Source organism: Taudactylus pleione, unplaced genomic scaffold, assembly GCF_031769625.1.
Source record: "Taudactylus pleione unplaced genomic scaffold, aTauple2 ptg000039l, whole genome shotgun sequence".
In the NCBI taxonomy this organism is placed as follows: Eukaryota; Metazoa; Chordata; class Amphibia; order Anura; family Myobatrachidae; genus Taudactylus; species Taudactylus pleione.
The window spans coordinates 5532169-5553282 of record NW_028284441.1 but is presented as its reverse complement, the minus strand read 5'-3'; the positions used below and the strand labels follow the sequence as shown (position 1 = coordinate 5553282).

General features: G+C 43.8%; 1 protein-coding gene across 2 annotated transcripts; it reads left to right on the top strand.

Annotated features, from left to right (window-relative positions):
• The first annotated feature begins 8786 nt into the window (after positions 1 to 8786).
• On the top strand, positions 8787 to 20742 carry LOC148538572 (protein FAM162B-like). Of its 2 annotated transcripts, none has more exons than XM_088452586.1 (4): positions 8787 to 9050; positions 14174 to 14279; positions 18016 to 18124; positions 20184 to 20742. In XM_088452586.1, exons 1-4 carry the CDS (start codon positions 8900 to 8902, stop codon positions 20286 to 20288), a joined length of 471 nt encoding a protein of 156 aa, XP_088308712.1. In that variant the 5' UTR covers positions 8787 to 8899; the 3' UTR covers positions 20289 to 20742. The 2 variants fall into 2 exon arrangements, with proteins under 2 accessions (XP_088308712.1, XP_088308711.1); XM_088452585.1 differs by having other exon boundaries at positions 19980 to 20742.
• The last annotated feature ends 372 nt before the right edge of the window (positions 20743 to 21114 follow it).

The following is a 21114-nucleotide window of genomic DNA, read 5'->3' as shown; positions in this document are numbered from 1 at the left end:
GACCTAGGCATTTCTTCAGCCTTGCGCCCCCCCCCCACCCTGGGATAGCTACACAAGCCCTTATACAGTGCCCCCAGCAGTGGTCCCCTCTATGCAGTGCCCCCAGTAGTGCCCCTTATACAGTGCCCCCAGTAGTGGCACCCTATGCAGTGCTCCCTGTAGTGGTCCCTCTATGCAGTGCTCCCAGTAGTGGTACCCCTATGCAGTGCCCCTTATATAATGCCCCCAGTAGTAGTCCCACCTACGTAGTGCCCCTTATATTGTGCCCCAGGTAGTGGTCCCCCTTTGCAGTGCCCATTATATAATGCCCCAAGTAGTAACCCCCCCTGTGCAGTGCCCCTTATATAGTGCCCCCAGTACTAGTCCCTCCCTGTGCAGTGCCCCTTATATAGTGTCCACAGTACTAACCCCCCCAGTGCAGTGCCCCCAGTAGTGGTCCCCCCAGAGCAGTGCTCCCAGTAGTAATCTCTCCCCAGCAGTGTCTCCAGTAGTCTCTCCTCCAGTAGTAGTCCCCCACCTATGCAGTGCCCCAGCAGTAATTCCCACCTTTGCAGTGCCCCCAGTAGTGGTCCCACCAGTGCAGTGCCCCCAGCACTAATCCCCCCCAGCAGTAGTCCCCCCCCCAGCAGTGCCCCCAGTAGTACTCATGCCCCCAGTAGTAGCCTCCCCCAGCAGTGCCCCCAGTAGTAGCCTCCCCCAGCAGTGCCCCCAGTAGTAGTCATGTCCCCCAGTAGTGCTCTCAGTAGTAGTCATGCTCCCAGTAGTAGCCTCTCCCCAGCAATTCCCCCAGTAGTAATCGTGCCCCCAGTAGTAGCCTCCCCCCAGCAGTGCCCCCAGTAGTAGTCATGTCCCCCAGTAGTGCTCTCAGTAGTAGTCATGCTCCCAGTAGTAGCCTCTCCCCAGCAATTCCCCCAGTAGTAATCGTGCCCCCAGTAGTAGCCTCCCCCCAGCAGTGCCCCCAGTAGTAGCTTCTCCTCAGCAGTGCCTCTAGTAGTGATACCCCCCCAGCAGTAATCCCAGACAGACACACAGGGAAGGAAAAAAAACCAAAATCTCCATTTACCTTAATCCTTGCTCCGGCATCCGCTCCTCTGTCCCCCGGGCCGGCCCGCTCTGCATGATGGGAGAGACGTCATGACATCTCTCCCATTACTCACTGCGGGAGCTGGAAAATGGAGCTCATGAGTGAGCTCCCGCCTGGCTCCGGCAGTGGCCGCAACAGCCGATGAGAGTCTGCCTGACTCTCATCGGCTGCTAAAACAAACACCCAGCTGCTGGTGCCGGTGGCTGTGTGTTTGTTCCTAGTATTGTAGTGCGGACTGCACTTATGTGCGGTCCACACTACCGCCCTGCAGTGGCCGGCGCTCTTAGGCAGCTGCCTAAGTTTTCTTAGTGGTAATGCCGGCCCTGGGTACACCTTAGATGTTATATTAGCAAATGTGTACCCACTATGGATGACCATGTGTGCTGGTCGTCCATCGGGGTCATTCTGTCAGGTCTGCATGTAGGGTCAATGGAACGACCCAGCTGCCGACACCATGCAGGTGAATGGAGCCGGTGCCTGACATATCGGACGGTCAGGCACCGAATCATGTAATGTGTATCGGCCACCAGACATGTCAACCCATCTGGCATCACATCCTTGGGTACACACATCGGTTAGTTTGTTCCCAGCTTCAGTGAAATTTTCTTCAGAAAAAAACAAAATTGTGTCATTTTATTTTTACAATCTCATTTACTGCATATACTGTACATGGAGAAGTATTTGTAGAACCTTGACAGAGGCTTTGGGCTGGATTCAGAATTGTACGGCTGCACCATCGGGTTTTCGTGCTAGTCTGAATCAGGCCCTATGTATGTAGCCGGTTCTTTCTGTGAAATTGGTGTTTCTTGGTGTCAGCTGTTTAGAGGATGCATGCAAGAGATCCGTTTCATGTGAGTGACATAGGAGAAGGGATGTGCGCTGACCCCCATGTTTTGGTTTTGGCTCTGTATCTCCTTCGAGCTTGTTCAAAACCACCCTTGTGTGTTTTGGTTTTGGATCTGTATTTTCTTTAGAAAATGTATAACAACTGCTAAAATTACATAATTTGGACAGTATTATTAACCTCAATAACATTAATTTCCACTCATTTCCAGTCAGTTTTGACCACCTCACAGCTCACAATATTGTTTTAATCCAGTTTAGACCCAAACGTTGCACCAAGCTAGCTGGCTGACTAAGCTAAGTGGCAGCAGTGAGCTGCACAAACACGTGGCAGTTCAATCCCCAACATGGCACATAAGGAAACATATGTTTTCATTAATCAAGAGGCCTGAGGGAGAAGGAGTATGTATGTAGTTAAAGGCAGGGAAAGAAAGGGTTGATTCATAGTAAATTGAATTAAATTTTTTTTATTGCAAAGCAAATTCATGAGGAAGGAGGAGAGAGCATGGGTGAACAATATATCCCATGTTTTGCCCACAAAATCAACTTGGTGGTTCAGAATATATTTTAAACTTAAAGGGGCATGCAGGAAATGCTTTCTGTGGCCATAAACATTTCTGTACATTTTCGGCATTCAGCAACCGCATGTCAAAGATTACAGCAGCTGTGGCAGTTCAACTTCCAACATAGCACATCAAGAAACAAATGTTTTTATTATTCAAGAGGCCTGAGGGAGTTGGAGTATGTTTGCAGTTGAAGGCAGGGAAAGAAAAGGTTGATTAGTAGTAAATTTAATTACATTTTTTGATTCTGAAGCAAATTTATTAAGGAGGAGGTGAGGCATTAATATTTTACTCATTCACATCGGTCATTGCCCCAGTGGAGCTTCTCAGTGGTTCCAATTTTTTTTTAAAAGAATCAAAAAGGCATGCAGGAGATGATGTTTGTCGCAGCACACAAAACGGAAACTCTGAACAAGAAGGGGGCAGAGGGATTTTAAAGTCTGGTACTAAACATCTCTTATCATTGTGCTTCTGGGATTATGTACAGATGTGTCGACATACACCTTTCCTAAAATCAAGCCGCATGGCCAAATGTGCCATGCCTTTGAATCTGCGAATTAGCCACGACTTGTGATATTTCTTAAAATGTGAAACTTTAATGTGATGCTTTATACAAATACTTTTATAGGAAAAAAAATTAACAGGAAGGGGGCAGAGGGATTTTAAAGTCTGGTACTAAACATCTTTTATTATTGTGCTGCTGGGATTATTTATAGGGAGGCTGGGAGGGGAGGAGGGAGAACATCTCCAGATACCATCACAAAATAGCCTCTCCATTTGGTGTTTGAGTTGAATCTGACCAAACATGGCTGTTATGATCAAGGAAACCAAGGCCACCAGATTGGTATCTAAAAATCAAGGTTGAAATATGGCATAAGAGTATTCTGCAAGTATGCCTATTTGTGATTATAGTTGAAATAAATACAGTATGAAACCCCCCCAAAAAAGGAAGCATCAAAGCAGTGGAACAAACACACAGCAGTTTAAAAAAATATAGGACATCTGTGAAACATTTGCCACAAAGCAGTGGCAGATGGGATGGCAGTTTAATAAACTATAAAATTTAAAATGTCAGGCAGCAATGCCCCAAACAGCACATAATGCAAAGAAAAGAGGTGCAAGGTGGAATTGTCTTTGGGCCCTTCCACCCTCCCTTATGTTGTATATAGTAAACAGGACATACAAAGTTTAACAAACCAATCACTTCAGCGACAGGGACTGCCAATTGTGACTCCAACAATTGGTTTGTTTGGGCCCCCACAAAACATGCTACCAACGGGCAGCTTACATTGCTGGCAATGATCTTTCCATGCACAAACTGGCTTTACAGAGGCAAGATGTTGTCGCCATCATCATCCGATTCTTTACCCTCATCAGTGTGTACATCATCTTCACACAATATTAATTTGTCCCTGCTGGAATCCACCATTACAGCCTCAGGTGCCTCTGTAATTTTTGGATGTAATTGGCGGTAAAGGTTGTCATCGTCATCATTATCCCCATAAGTGTGTACATCCTCTTCTTCACACATTATCAATTTGTCTAGAATCCACCATTACAGGGACCTCTGTATTTTTTGGATTTAATTGCTGGTAAAGGTCTTCCTTGTGAAATTTGTAGTTAATTTTGATGAGCAGCATCTTTTCCACATTTTGAGGAAGTAGCCTCCTATGCCGATCGCTGACAAGGTTCCCGGCTGTGCTGAAAAATCTTTCTGAGTACATACTGGAGGGTGGGCAGCTCAAGTAAAGCAAAGCCAGTTTGTGCAACGGACTGTCTGACATGCCTATTTGATTGGATCATTAAAATAGTCCTCAACCATTCTTTAAATGCTAACCATATCATATGGAGTCAAGGTAGAGGTCTCATTAATTGTAGGCAATTCTTTTAGGCCCGACCAGATGTCAAAACTTGGTTATGTTGACTTATCTGCAACACCAGTGGGTCTTTTTCTTGCGAATGTTTAGTTTTTTCCTGGCAGCAACACTTGCTGGAGAAACTGAAAGAGGAGCCATCACCTACATCACGTGCCACTTGAGCTGACAATTTCCTTACTAACAGCTCTTTGCATCTCCACAGATCTGTGTCCACTGGGAAGACATGACGTATGACTTAAACCTTGGATCCAGGATGGTCGCCAAAATGTATTGATCTGATTGTAAAGATCCTGACAACCACTGGATCCTGGTGAAGCAAATAAAGGACTTGATCTGTAAGTCCAACATGCTTAGTGAATACACTTCCTTTCAGCTCCTCCTTCAGTTTATCAAGCTACTTTTCCAACTGTCTAATTAGGGGAATTACCTGACTCAAGCTGGCAGTGTCTGACCACACGTCACAGGTGACTATTTCGAAGGGTTTCAGCACTTTGCACAACACGTATTTTCCACTGAGTTTGAGTGAGGTACATCCCCCCCTCCTCTTCCTATGTCATAGTTCGTTGTGTAACTTTGGATGGCTTTTTGCTGTTCTCCATCCGCTAAAGCATTTAAAGAATGGACTTCCACCTTGTAACTACCTCTTACTTCAGCTAGTGAGAGGGCAAATCCAACATTTCATGTAGGTGCTGCAATCTTCAACATGCACCTGCTGAATGGCGAAAATGGCCGGAAAATTTTGGGGGCCACAGTGAGCATTTACTGCACAGCCTTGTCATTTAAAAAAAAACATTTGCGCCACCAAGTTGATTGTGTGGGCAAAACATGGGATGTGTTAGAATTCACCCTGCTGTAATGCTCTCACAATATTGGTGGCATTGTCAGAAATCACAAATCCTGAGGAGAGCCCAAGCTGGGTAAGCCATTTTGCAATGACTTCCCTGAGCTTTTCTAAGAGGTTATCAGCGGTATGCCTCTTAGTGAAACCAGTGATACACAGAGTAGCCTTTGAAATCCCAGCCAAATGCAATGAATACCAAAGGTAGTATATATTGCCATTTTTGCTTCACACAAATCAATGCAGCTGATTCCGAGGAGAGTCCAAGTGGGGTAAGCCATTTGGCAATGACTTCTGAGTTTTTCTAAGAGGTTGTTATTGGTATGCCTCTTAGTGAAACCGGTGATACACAGAGTAGCCTGTCTTTGAATGAGCTGTTTCATAGATGCTGCTGCTGTTGGTGGCACTGAAGGCAATACACCCCCAGTGGGCTGTTACAGTCATGCGTTTTTTCCTGTTCCACTTGTCCACATATCTGTGGTTAAGTGGACAGTGGGTACAACAGCATTTTGAAGGACACTAATTAAGTTATTTTTAACATCCCTGTACAGGCTGAGAATTGTTTTTCTAGTGAAGTGGAACCTAGGTGGGATTTGGTAGTGGGGACACAGGATCTCAATTAACTGTCTAAAATCCACTGCACTAATGGCAGATATTGGACGCACATCTAATACCAGCATAGATGTTACGATGTCAGTGATACGCTGTGTAACTGGGTGACTGCTGTCATACTTGCTCCCCCTTGCAAAGGATTGTTTAACAGTCAATTGTTTTTTTAGAACTACTACTATTAGTCTTACTGGTCTCTTCTGGGATGAAGATCCACTCCCAGCAGCAGCAGGTATAGTGCTCAAGGATTCTTCTGAGGAATCCAGGATAGGGGAGGACTGAGTTAGCCTTATCAAATTGGATGCAGGACTATTTCTGACCATGATTGAGGATATTGTTGATGAAGGTGTTGGTGGTGAAGATGTCAGGTGCTTGGATCTAGCAGAGAGAAAGAAGCTAGCTGACACTGGTCTGCTTGTTGTTACTTTTTTAGCCAAAGTTTCTGAATTTTGCAAACACTTTTGATGCACTGTAGATGATATAACAGGGAGGAGGTTCCTAGATGGTTAGGGTCCCTACCTCTACTTACTCTGGCATGACCACAGGTACAGATGGCTTGACAATTGTTGTCCGGATTTGGGTAGAAATGATTCCACACATAAGAAGTGGATTTTTTTTGTTTTATGTCCAGGCACGACAATGGGCTTTTCCTTATCATGGGAAACAACTGTTTCCACTGGGTCCTTATTTACACAAACAACATCCTCATCAACAACATCCTCATCATCAGCATCCTTATTAGCATCAGCTACACAAATATCCTCCTCATCCTGGTGCACTTCCAGAAAGGTATCCTCAATTTCTACATCAGCATGTTGACTTGTGCTGCTCATCCCCACATTTGCAGAGGAAGCACAAGTTGTGGTAGGAGGCTCCTCTTCGAATACAGTTTTGGAAAGGTCAGGCTCACACATGCCAAACGCCAACACACTTAGACTCTCCTCAGGGATTTGTGACATTTCTGAGCGCACAGTTAGTTCCTGTGCATTAACAATTGTAATTTTTTTGAAATGTCTACAGGAGAAGGGCTTACATCATCATAAGAGGCAGAACCACCATTCATAAATAAAGGCCAGGGCTTTAGCCTTTCCTTGCCACTTTGTGTGGTGAAAGGCATATTGCCAATTTTATGACTTTCTGCAGCTAACTTTCCCTTTGATGTTTTTTTTCTTTACCAATGTAAAAGATTGTTTATTTGATTTTAGATGCCCTGACTTAAGCCCTGTATGCCCTTGGGCATCGGCTTTAGTAGATGACGTAGACGGACTAGTATAGTTATGACTTGTGGCACTGGCAGCAGCTCCAGGCCTAGTACTGATTGTTCTCCATATCAGCAAACACGAATGGAGTGGGGTACAGCACACACGTCAATTTGTACCAAATATTTAAATATTACACTGCGGTATCAATGACCTACAGTGTCACAAGATTTTTTATGAATAAGAAAAGAATAACACACTGCGCTACCACTTAGTGTCATAATATTTTTTTATGAATAAGAAAAGAATAACACACTGCGCTACAACTTAGTGTCACAATATATTTTTTATGAACAAGAATAACACATTGCGCTACCACTTACAGTGTCACAAGATTTTTAAGAGTTAAACACTGCGCTACCACTAACAGTGTCATAATATTTTTTATGACTAAGAAAAGAATAACACACCGTGCTACCACTTACAGTGTCACAAGAGTTGAATATTACACTGCGCTATCACTTACAGTGTCACAATATTTTTTATGAATAAGAATAACACACTGCGCTACGACTTATAGTGTTACAATATGTGGATGTTAAACTGCGCTCTGGCCGGTAGTTTCACTGAACAGTAACAGCACAACACTCACAAAAAAATAGATATTTTTTTTATTTTTTGAAGAATGCTAATTTTATATTTATTTTTTTTTTAAACTGGGGAAAAGCATCCCTGGACGAGGCAGCAGTCCCTTGATGTTCAACACAGCACCCCTTTATGGACAACAAAGCATTCCTGTGGAGCAGCGGAGTGCGGACAGACCACCTGCAGAGTCACAAATACTGTGCGTGGATGATAAACTGCGGTCTGGCCGATAGTGTCACCAAACAATAATAGCATAACTAGTTACTAACTAGTAACTACCTGGCTAGCACACACACACACACACACACACACAAAATAGAAAAAAATAATATTTTAATTTTAACTTTTATACACCAGGGAAGAGACCCACTGGATTGACAGAGCACCCCTGGATGACACAGCACCCCTTTATGAACTGCAGCCCTAGCCCCTTGATGGACAGGACAACACAGCAGCACCCCTTTATGTACTGCAGCCCAAGCCCGTACTTAAATACTTACCATGCACTGCTATGGCTGTCGGGATGCCTCTGTCTGTATTCTGACCACCAGCAACCCGACAGCCTGGATTTCATGCCCAATCCCATTGTAGCATGTTTAAACTAATTACAGAACAGAAATCTGTACCAATTTGCGTTTCGATTAGCAAACTGTTCTAGCAATATTCATGTAAAATGAAAAATGCCCACAAAAGCATTTTCAAACTATAAATGTAATTAGATTTTGCTTCCACATGATATTACTGTATGTCTCATTTAACACTGACTCCTCCCAACACTGTCTCCTTAGTCTGTCATGTCATATGAGGTCCCATCAGAATTGGCTTCTCCTGTCCTAAAGTGTTTTGTAGGTTTGTTCCCCTCATGAAAAAGCAGACACAAGCCTAGCCTTTAGTTCTACAGTGCACATTAGCTCTTTTCTTTAACGGAGCATCTGTGTAATTTAATTTCCCCCCAGGCAGGTCATGTTTGTTCATTGTCAGAGACAAGCTGTGTACGTGCTATCTGTCTTTTCACATACGTAATAAAATTGCAGCTGTAAGTGTGTACTGTACAGTAGCCTGAGAATTAAGGCTGTCACTATGACTAAGGAATTAGTGCAGCAGCCAATGTGCATGGTGTGTCTGCATACTTCCTGTACTGACGTACACTGCATGCTAGGCCAGAACTCTGCCAGGGAAAATGTTAGAGAACTTGAAGCCCATCAGATCTGATCACTGAGAGTCCCAGCTCTGTACACACAATGTCAAGGCTGAGTGCTGTCCCCTTTAGATCTTTGCTGAGAGGAATTTGTGCAGTTAAACCTAGAACGAGGAGTGTTCTTCCCAGGAGGCCATACTGCCAAAATGTCAATGATATGAAACCCAAAGTAGCTGAAAATGAAACTCTCACTGGTAAGTAGCGTGATTTAATGATTCTACATTGGCTAAACCTACTATGCTGTGTGGGTTAATGAAGTTGGTCTAACAATGTTTATAGTTATGCACTGTGCAACTTGCAGCTAACTGACATGGATAAATTGTGAAAAGCACTAAGCAACACTTTAGGAACAGGCATAGTTGTTTGCATCTAATAACTACAATACAATGCTAGTGGTTAAACAATCATACTTCGTGTTTAAAATTAATATGCTGCAACTTGCATGTATGGTGTTGGCGGTGTCTCTGCTTCTAAATACTGCCGACATGTACTGTAGCGCTTCATGAGCAGGTGACATTGATCTATTCTTCTGTATTATTGAATAAATGCCGATATCACAACTTTTGTGCAATTATCCATGTTTGTTTTTTTTCTGTGCATACCTGTTTTCATACTTTGTATAGGCAGGTCGAATCATCTAGAGTATAGCAGGAGCAGGAAACCTTTGGCACTCCGGCAGCTGTGGCACTATCAATCCCAGCATGCCCTGCCAGGGTTTTAGCATGCTTTAACAGCAAACTGTGGCAGAGCATGCTGAGACGTGCAGTTCCACAGCCGCTGGAGTACCGCAGGTTGCCTACACATGATCAATAGCCGTGTTTCTCAAACTCTGTCCTCATGGAACCCTAACAGTGCATGTTTTCAATGCTTGCAAAATCACAGCGCTTATATTTAGGATGAATTCAGTGGGGTACTACGTACGGCACACACAAGTTGTAGAAAAAATTGAACAAGTTTTTATATTTAAAGTTTTTGCACTAATGCCACCTCACACTAATGCCAAGCCACAACGCTTATATTATATTTAGGAGGAACGCAGTGGGGTACTACGTACAGCACACACAAGTTGTAGAAAATATATCATTTTTTTTTTTTATATATAATTCTTGATTTTGCGTGGTCAACCAAAATTACAGAAAAAAAATATCAATAGTATTGTGACATAGGAAAGAGAGATATACAGAATATTTAAAGAGAATGCCACAGTGCAACCTAGTCGAATCTTAAGGTGAAAAATTACCAAAAAATGAGCATCAATATAGAGTAAACATAAACAGGTGACCAATTTTTCAATTATCAATTTTTCTAAAAAAAAGAGATATATAAATTAACAGTAGGAACAAAGTGAATGCGGGTAAGAAAGGAGGGGGATGAATATAGGAAAAGGGGTGGGTGGTGGACCACGAAATAAGGCTATACCAGTAACCTCTGACTAAGTATCAGGATTAAAGGAGAAAATTAAATAAAAGAAGAAAATGGAGCAGGTTAAAAGAAACAACGTTTATCACTCATGGGTTGTCTAGGAGGGACAGAGCATAGATACAGAGGGAGAGAGTAGGTTACCACCTCCATAGCCACCATATGCCGTATATCTGGTGTCTAAGTGCAGAGAGAGATGGAGGGGAAGTGTTCTTCTAATTCAAGGCTATCAAAGATTTGTCTGCCGCCAGAATGTGTGCAGCCAGTTTTGTGGAAAATTAGTTCTTAAAAATATTCCAGGGGTCCTTTTTCACTGGACCCTCAAAAAAGGAATTCATGAGAGTATGAACCAAGTCGCAAAAAGGATCGATAATAGGCCATGTCCACCATATGTGTAGCATAATACCCCTGCAGCCACAGCCCCGCCAGCAGTCAGGAGAAGAGGAGGGGAACATTTTGTTGTCTTGTAGGGGTATAGTACCAACTGTAATACATTTTGGACAAGGTTTCTTTTATTTTGGTTGACATAGAGCTTTTAGCTATCCCCAGTCTCATGTCCTCCCATGCCTCCTCATCTGGAAGGAGTCCGAGATCTTTCAAAAGGGGTAAGGTCTCGGAGGATGGCAGATGGAGGCAAGGAAAGCAAGGAATGGCGATTCTGGAAGAATTCAAAGGGATTATGTATCCGGGATGGGGAATTCTGTTAAAGCTCAGCTCACCTTGACAGGCAAAGTCTGCAGGGAATTTAAGGCCCGTCGGGATCCAGCCATGAGATCTTGCAGTAGAAAAACCAGGGGGAAATAGGGGATTGTGCCTTATAGGAGTCAAGGGAGACAGTGGCGTGGTGAGATTCATTTTTAAAGAGTATAAGTCCCATATGTAGAGTCAAATTTAATAGTAGGGAGCGATATAGCAGTAGCGGGTCATTGTGGGGAGGGTAGGCCCCATAGTGGGGTCAGGTCAGGGAGATTAACACAGGCTGACTCAATATCAAGCCTTGAGATGGAGCCTGGGGGAGCATAAGAAGCAACTATCTGAGAGAAATGGGAGGCCAGGTAATAAATTTAAAACATTTTATAAAGTGTTTTCGCAAATAACACCGGCGCTGAGAGCAGACGGTTGCTATTGCATTGTCCGTGCTCAGCCAATAAACTACATAGTAGAAGTCAGCAAATACTTACTTCGTATTCCAGCGGCAGCGCTGCACAAATAACTGGGAAAATGGCGCAGCGACCTGTACAAAAATCGCACATGCCAATCACTATTGTCGCCAGCTAGAGAGGAGAGGGCCTGAACGGAGATTGCACACAGGCCCCCTCCTCATTTACACCTTTGCTATGGAGAGTGTGAGACATTTAACGTTGGGAACTGTCTCTTACTGGTTGTGCTCCATCTGGCAGCTTTGTTTTTTCCCCCGCTATGAATTATCACCCATATAGACCAACTCTTAGTCATTCCTTTCAGCTAGTTTTAGTGTCTGGTCCTTTGTGTGATCTGGCCATAATTTGGAAAGTCACGTATGTCTGTGTAGAGTATGAAAATACTGTGGGGGAGACGTATCAAATATTTAAGATAGCAACCAATCAGCTCCTAGAGTAGCTATCATTTATCTCGCATGGGGGGAGATGTTTGAAGCCCAGAAATGGTATCAGCGCATGTTAGGAGCGCTGATACCGCTTCTCCCTGATGTACAATCGGGGGTCTGGGTGGTAAATGACAGAGGCGCTATGCGCCCCTGTCATTATTGGCACTACTATCTACAAGATAGCAGCGCCGAGCGGCAGGGCCATGTATGAACGGTCATACCGCATGACCATTCGGCCGGCTGTAGCTGTCGTTATCGATAGCTACAGCCTGGCGCTAGCCTATCCCCACAGCAGGGACAGCGCTGTCCCTGCTGGGGCTGCTGTCGGCTCCAGGGCTGCATGCGGGGATCTCGCGATGCTTGTGAGATCCCGCGCATGCTCAGTGGAGCCGACCGGGACAGAGACACAGCGCATCAGCACTAGGCTTATGCGCTGCTGTCTCTAGCGGGTAGCGCAGGAGGGGGGAGTTAACGCTCCCCCTCCTCTGGCCGATGAGATGTTCTGACATCTCATCGTTACTGCTTCCTGCTTCGCCTCGGTAAAGAGGCGAAGCAGGAAGCGGTATAGCGGCACGTTAAGTGCCGCTATAATACATCTACCCCATTGTCCATGTAATGACAGTCAGAAGCTGATTGGTTGCTATGAACAACTTCTGCACTTTATCTCTCTCAAATGATTAATGTTTGTAGAGTCACATTTGCTGCCGTGTTATTTGTATTTCTGATATCTTCATATATCTGTTGATTTTTTTGCCTGCCCTCTCCAGGAGGGTCACCCAGATCGCCTATGGAGGAAGGAGGGGGTGGTGGTGTGGCAAAGTAGTTGGCATGCGTGAGTAGGAGGAGGCACCATATGCTAAACAGTGCCAGTATTAGCGGGGAGCAGGGCTACAAAGCATATTTGCCTACTTTTGAAAAAGCATTTTAGGGAGATTGTGAAAGCAACACTTATGAGCACGGCGGTAAAGTGGGCGTGTACTGCTACATCTGTGGGGCGTGTCATAATACTGACTTACATCCAAATGGAAATGAGCCCCAAAGCAGTTAGTAAGATCTACTTGTTGTTGAAAACACACTGATACTTTTCAGAAAATGCATGTAACCATAGGGATCATTGTGCCTTATAACCAATGCAGGAAAATTATACTAATGATCCCATTAGAAGGTATATATCTCTGTTCTTTCTTTTATATAACAGTGTCATAATGGGTGTAAGGTGAAATGAGGGAGATTGGTAGACTCTTGAGGGAGACAGGGAGATTGCTGCTATTTCATGGAGTCTCCCTGACAATGAGGGAGAATTGGCAAGTATGCTACAAAGACACAATCTCTTGCCCACTCTTCTGGGCGTCCAGGAGAGCCATGTGATATTCGGGAGACTCCCATATATTCTGGTAGAGTAGGTACGTATTCTCCTACATTCAGCCTTTATTAACTAGTTCAATACTTAAAAGATACTTTAATCATGTGGAAACAGCCTTTTCTGCATGATTTTGACTTCACAATTAGGCCCCTTGAGATTGTCATAGAACTCCAATCGGCGTCTTAAGGGGGCCCGTGTGCACTCCCCATGCGGGGCCCCCTCCTCTCTCCCCGGTGGCCGGCAGCCGACTGATGCGGCTGGCCAGCCATCGGAGTATTAGTAGACTCCGGGCACTAGGGTGTGCCCGGAGTCTATTGCGCATGCGCAGTACACTATTGCGGCCATTTTCCGGTGTTCTGAGCAGTGCTGACACCCGACACGGGACCACGGACAGGTGAGTTTAAAATAATACGGGTGCAGGGTGTGAGGTGTGGGCCCCCCATGGACCTGGGGGCCCGTGTGCCCCGCACACACTGCACCCATTATAGATACGCCACTGACTCCAATATTTTGAATGTTGACTTTTTAATATCCATGCCCTATCCAAGAGTTATAACAGTTAGAGGGGTAAATGTAACAATAACAGCAGTGTGAACAGTGCAGACAATTACAGTAATGGTACTACATAACATTATGAATTTATATTCCTTTTATGTTCATGTGATATACCACATGCAATCTACATCTGTTTTCTGCACAGTACTCCCTCTGTCATTCACCTTCCTCGCTTCACAAATGCTGGTGACATGAGCAGTCAGCTGGCAGGAAGCGAGTATAGTGCAGAATGTACAATAACATTTTTAATTTACTTTCTATACTAAGATAGTGCAGTAAAAAACAGTTTAAACTAAAAGGTGAGAGGTCCGGTCTATGACTGTTTGATAGAATGTCATAAGAAAAGAGTTAAAGATTGTATATAAATCAGAAGCATTTGTCTGTCTTCCCTTTAGGTCACAACATATATAGAAATCCAAAAAGACCAACAGATTTTGATAAAAAGGTTCTTGTGTGGTCTGGACGTTTCAAAACACAGGAAGAGATTCCAGAAGTCGTCTCGTGAGTAAATTTCTTAAATCGTATATTTAGACTTGCTGGGGAAACAGGTTGTTGAGATCTATGGTTCATTCGATGCCTCCAACAGTGTTTGTGGCACAAGTCCTGATCCATTCATCCCGAATTGGGCACCGCTGCCTGGAAAATTCCTAATAGCTGGATTCACCCGGGAGCACCGTTATTAGGACCAATGATAATATTCCTCCATATGTCCTCTGTAGATTATAGTGTTGCTGTTAAATTGTTTTAATGAATTCTTTGAACACCAAGGGGCTCATTCTGAGTTGAGAGCAAAGCTAAAAACACAAGTAACTGTGCAAACCATGTCGCAATGCAAGGGGTCCAGATACATATACTGTTTTCTGCTTGGTAAATACTGGCTGCTGTTGCATACTGTATAGGGAGTGATTCAGCAAAGTTTGCAATTGCAAAGCTTCATACAAGCAGCTTTGCAATACCGTCCTTGCTAATATGCAAATGCAGCAGGAGGTGTATGACACCCTCTGCAACATTTGCAATCCCAGCACTGCGACCGAGGTCACAGTCTGGGACCACCATCACGACCATCAGTGGTCGATGGTTGCGATGGTGCCGGGCTGCCGGCCAGCTGAGTAAGCCTCACACTGGCCAGCTTGCGAGGCCAGGAAACTGCGTCTCTCAAGCAGTCCCTGGCCTTGCCACTCTCAGAAAGCGGGGCCTAGTTTCCGGGATGGCCGGCTGACCATGCCCCCGCATCACCCCTTAAATGCCTCTGCCTGTTTGATTACGCAGGACCCATTCTGCACACTCACAGAATAGATCCTGCACATGCGCAGATTCCTGAAAATCGGAGATCCGCGTGCAGCGTTGCACTTGTGTGCAAAGCTGAATTAGCCCCATAGTCCACAAATACAAGACAGCTTTATTTTTACACTGCAATTTATCATTTACCTTGGGGACGTATTTATTATGGGGTTCTAAGCCCGGGATGCAGCTCATTTACCGGCGTCTGGAATGCCCGGGCGCTGGAAGCCCGACTCTGAACTAAAAATAGGCATCTAATCACTTAAGCCTCCTCTTTCCCTCTCTCCCCTTGTCCCCCTCTCCTTGGCTTCTTGTCCCCACGGCCGCTTTCCTCTCTAGCATAGATGGTTGCATTGTTATATGTATCTTTAGACCGATGGATAAGAGTACAACAGGTATTGTTGATTTATATTTGGTAAATTTCTGGTCTCAAGGGAGACATTTGTATTACTGGAAAGTCTGTGTGTATTTATCTTTTCATTTTTTCTCTTCTATTATACGCAAATTGTATAAATATACACAAGCACAAAATGAAAATTGCTGTAACTGTTCATTTTATTCAATGATCAGATGTTATTGTATCAGTTACATTATGTATCTGTTGATTTTATGGTGTTTCAATAAAAAAATAAAAGCTTAAAAAAAAAAAAATAGGCATCTAAATACCGACGCCTATCTTTAGCCAGACGAAGAAATCCCGACAGCCGGCATCCCGAATGAAGGTAAGCAGGGACTGTTAGCTGTTAGCCACGGGGGAGGAGGGTTAGTTTTAGGCACCCCCGAGGGACTTGGGGTTAGGCACCCCCGGGGAGGGATAGGCTAGGGGAAGGGGAGGTTATGGTTAGGCACCCCCCAAGAGGGATAGGTTTAGGGTGCGGCAAGGGGGGGTAAGGGTTAGGCATCACCAGGGGGGAGTTTGGGGTTAGGCACCACCAAGGGAGGGTTAAGGTTAGGGGGGGGGGGGGGAGAGGGGAAGGGTACTTACCAGCCCCAGTCGAGATCCTGACGGTTTGGGCTTCCAGCATCAGTATTTAATACCGCGGCATTACTTACTGATTCCCTATACCTGATACTTATCATTTCTTATCGCAGTGATCTAATATATAAAATTCATTAGTCTGTTTGTCCGGTTATGCATTCATACACCCCTGCACTGATTGGGATGAAACCAACGCATGGTGGTCCAGTTGGATCCTGGCCAGGCTTTAGGGGGTTTAGGGTCCCGGTCAGACCTCCCATTGTTGTACGCTGGGCAAATCTGTGTGCAGCCCTTCACAACCATCCAGGAATCTGATCTATGCCTGTGAGTGTCCAGCAGGGTGTATTTCAGAAACCCTTACTCATTTACCTAAGATGACACTCACATTTTCAGATTGGTATGCTACTTGCTCCTTATGAAGCTAATTGTTATTTTCATTTGTATTTTTACTGTTATTTCTTCTATACTCAGTTTTAATTATACTAATACCACTCCTCTGTGAGTTTATGAATAAATATTTTTTTTACCAAATATATGGTACATATATTCCATTCAGTGCCCAGATCACTACATATATTCTCTGAAACTTTCATTTGATGGGGTAAAGAGATACCCCTAGTTGCGATTCAAGGCAGCAGAATTGGTAAAGTTGCACTAATGATACTTTATAGTTGCAGGTACTCCCAAAAAACACCCACAAATATTAATTGATAAATAGGCCCCTAAATTTCACATTTACGTCTGCCCTAATCATCCCCCAAAGGTCTGAGGTAAAGCGAGCACTTTGCTACTTGCCGTATCATCAATTTGCACTGCACTAGATCTAGGCTGCAACTAAAAAATGTTTGCATTCAGCGAAAATACTTCCTGCCTTTGCATGTACAGTAGTACATGAATACTGGCCAGCTTTATTTTCACAGAGTTAAGCTATAACACACCCCCTCTTAACTGTAAGGGGTCAATACAATTAGATGCAAGTTGGGTTCTATGACACATTCTCACGGCGAACTCGAACTTCATTTGCAATCAACTTCCAAACTCGCATTGCTTTTCCAGAGGAAATACACATTGTTTTGTGTGCACCCCTCTGAGCTGCAGATCATTTTTTAACCATTATTCAAAAGTGCAAAAAATTGGACACCCTTAAAGAGAATCCAGTAGTTTCCTTATGGCCACTAACAGCCTTCTATATGATCCTGCTATCTCATGGGGGTGTGACCTAATCACCATAGGCAACGCCCCCTAAATGACATTATTTGGGGGCGTGCCCGCATGGCACGTCTCCCGTTAACGTCATGCTGGGGGCAAGCCCAGCAATACATCAGTAGCTGGGATGCTCCCAGACCTTTTCCTGCATTATGGCATCCATTCCTCTTCTCCGAGGCACAGCTGCGGCTGTGGAGGTGCCCAAACTCCCGACCGCCCACGGGTCACTTCATCCCGCGGGTGGAACAGCAGGGCAGTGCCCAAGCGAAGGGGACTGTCCCACTGAAATTAGGAATGACTTGGAGGGGTGCACCCTTTATGGAGTGGCGCCCCTGTAAGACCGCACTGGTCGAACATGCCTCAAGCCAGCCCTGCGTGCATTAGTGCGAAGTGTGCGAGTTTCATGAAACAAACTTGCTCTCGCAAACTCACTCCTAATTGAATTGACCACATACAATTTATATTTATCAAAATAAACCTATAAGCAAGTAATTCCTTACGAAAATAACACCGTCCTGATAGTGAATACACATTGGCGGTGCCTGTGCCCAGTTTGCTTGGCCTCTGTGACTGGGGGTATATGGTGAGCATGTGTCAAGTTTTTGGCTATTTGATTGGAGTACTACAAACTTCTACAGGTAGCCGCATATATTTCCCAGTGACACTAAAAGCCTTTAGGAGGCTTCCATGTCTCCATGGGACAACAATATATTTATTTATTCAAATATGGTGAAATTAAGAGTTTATATTACTGTGTGTTTCTTTTTCTAGATGGGAGACAATCTCAGCTGCCAGAAGCAATGTTCGGGTAAAGGTCTGCATGTTGATGATACTGTTTACAGTGATTGGCTGTATCTTAATGGTGCGATCTGGCAAAAAGGTAAGTTATTGGCGAGGGCACACTTGCCAAGACCCCTCTCCTTAGCTCTTTATGCCAGCCTCAGCATGAAACAGAACACTTTACGATCATCCCAATGTGGGCTGCTGCGAGTTGCTTACTATCATTACTATTACTTACTATCTTTGCTGGTTGGGGCAGGAGTCCATCATTGTGAATTGTGCACTACAGTAATTCAATCTGGTCATGTGTCCTCAAGAGGTGGTAAATCTACGGTGACCATTGTCCACATCCAATGCACCTGGTTTTTCGCAATATTTTCCTTACACTAAAATGTATTTCTGATAAAAATGAAAGCTACAAGTATTTAAAAAATATATAAAATATAACATCAAAAAGGATTTTTCCTAGTTAAAATCATCATGCTGGGTCCTACAACTTAAAGGAAAAACCACTTGCCAACAGGTCTTCAAATGTTAAGAGTGATTATCATATATACAGTAGATGCTCCTCACTTAACAACCTACTCATTTAACAATTGCTCGGACCAGTACAATGACTAAAATGTTATTCTGAATGTCTTTTTTTCTTATAACTTTCATTGTACTGTACAGTAAGTAAGAGTATTGCAAAGTAAAACACAGTTACAGTATCAAGTTTGAATTTCCTTTAGACCTTTTCTTTATTCAGAATAAATAACAATGATTACCTGTATCAAGTATATATGGCTCCTCCTTTAGTGACCAATTCGTTTAACGCCTAGTTGTAGGAACGGAACTTGGGGCCTGATTCAGAGCCGGTCGCTATTTGCGGTCGTTTGTTCAACAAAAAGGGGTGGCTATTCAAATGAACCGTTCGCTCTTTGCGGTCTGTTCATGCCTCTATGTCTGAACGAGCGAACAAAACTTGCGGTTGTAATTTTGAAAAAGACGCCCCCTGGCCGCTCGCACCATACGTCATGTCCGCTATTTATTAGATTAATCGAGAACATCGAACAGCGTATGAACTGCTCGCTATTCTTGGGGCTGGTGTTTGCTACCACAAATTTGCGAGCAGTTCTGGCTATAAAATAACCCAGTGACGTAGTCAATGACGCTCCAGTATTAATTATGCACACCCTTAAAACGCCCGTTTTGACCTTTAAGCACGCCTGCGTTATGATTTCCACTCCCCGTTTTCAAGCACCTTCCCCTGTTACCACCCACATACGCCTCCTCCTGTCACTCATATTAGCAGGCATTCGCTATTTAGCGAACAAACGATTTTCGGCCGCACTGACTGGTTCGTGCATGCGTATAACGATCCGTACGCATGCGCAGTTGGGCAAGCATCGCTCGGAGCGAACGAGCGGCCGCTTACGAGCGGCTCTGAATCAGGCCCCTGGTCCTTAAGTGAGGAATGTCTGTAGAAGAAATATTATTGGGATGCATTTCTTAATTAACTCAATTATCAGCCTTATCAAAATGTTTAATTGTAATGTTTATGGTTATCTATAAAATATATTTTATAGATTTGGTTGACCTGGCTTCACAATGCTAATTATATGGGAAAGATCAAAGCACAAATCATGTTCTCTTTATCTGTTCTGTGCGATTAGAATATTCAGTACCGCTATATTGCTTTCATCTTTGGGGGCTTATATAACAGGTTGGGAGCTGCGTGAACTCCTGCAAGTCTTCTCGTATTTTCAAAGCAGCAATCATTTTAAATGCAAAAACAAGCTAGTTTTGCCTTTAAAATGATTGCCGCTTTAAATCTATGGGAAGACTCACAGGAGTACCTGCAGCGGCTGCAGCTCGCAACCCATTACAAAATCCCCTTGGTGCTGGAATTACTGAGAGCATCCCTGATTGAGAACCGTGGTCAGATACGGATGTGTCCTCTTGTATCTTTGCAGCCGGCGACTGGGTACGTGCGCTGTGTTCGCACCCACGATCCATTGGATGGCATGGTACGAACACTAACGCGGCCTGGCGTACAGTGGCACACGCAGCAAGTCGCATCATACGATACGTGTCCACGTTTGCCATCAAAGCGGCAAAGATGGAAGAGGACACATCTGTATGTAACAAAACCAATTATCTTGTATCTTCCCATCCAGGCCCTTAAGGAAGAAAATACACTGATGCAAAGAAATGCAGAGAAAAAGGCAAAGTGGAAAGAAGAAGCCGTACAAGAACAGTCAGCTTCCCTAAAAAGTCACTGACCTGAAGCTTCTGTGCTATTGCCAAAGTACTTTTCTACTCTTACCTAGTCGTTTCAACACCTACATTTTTGTTGACTCACAGGAAAAAGGCAACTTTTATTATGTCTATGATTTATTACAGTGTCCAGAAAGTCTAACTAAATACGTGTACATAATATATCTCCTGCCTCCTTACCTCTCTGCATTCTGTAGTAAAGGTCACAGGGAAGTCTGTGTGGGACATACCCAACTTTCAGTTTATTCAGTATGTCAAAAGTCGTTCTTCTGCGGCAAGAAGATCGGTGTTTATAAACCTATTGGACTCTTCTTTTTGTGTTTATGTGATAATAGAATGGATATTTTGGACAGGATTATCTTGTACTGTAGCTAGAAAATCCATTGAATTTGAATGAACTTGTATCATTAAATACATTAAATCTACGGTATATACATGGGAATATAATATATAAATAAAAGTGCAAAATCTATGAATGTAATTTGGTAGTTTGGTCTTTTTCAGTATTCCGATGACATTTGATAAGTCCTAGTTTTCCTCTCTCATTCACAGTTGTTTGGACTGGTCTATAAACGTTAAAGTGTTAGGGTTTTATTACACTACAATTAGCCAACAAAATTTGTGTTGTGAAGACAACTTTTGCTGCCACCTAAAGGTTGTCAGATACCTTATGGTCCGTCTGTCTGCCTGCTTGTAGAATAACCTTGTCCATATCAAATTTGGCCACACAAAAAGGTGACCAAATCTTACAGCTTTAATCGTGTGTACTTAAACTCTTGACATCTGTGTTTATGCTGGTCCTTCAATCACTACTGGAGGGTTCTCTATGAT

Excerpts from the sequence above, each read along its gene's own strand:
- LOC148538572 (XM_088452585.1), top strand. The coding sequence starts at position 8,900 with ATGTCAAGGCTGAGTGCTGTCCCCTTTAGATCTTTGCTGAGAGGAATT. Across the intron at positions 9,051-14,173 it reads TGAAAATGAAACTCTCACTG|GTCACAACATATATAGAAAT; the intron begins GTAAGTAGCGTG and ends TCTTCCCTTTAG. Across the intron at positions 18,125-19,979 it reads TGGTGCGATCTGGCAAAAAG|CCGGCGACTGGGTACGTGCG; the intron begins GTAAGTTATTGG and ends GTATCTTTGCAG.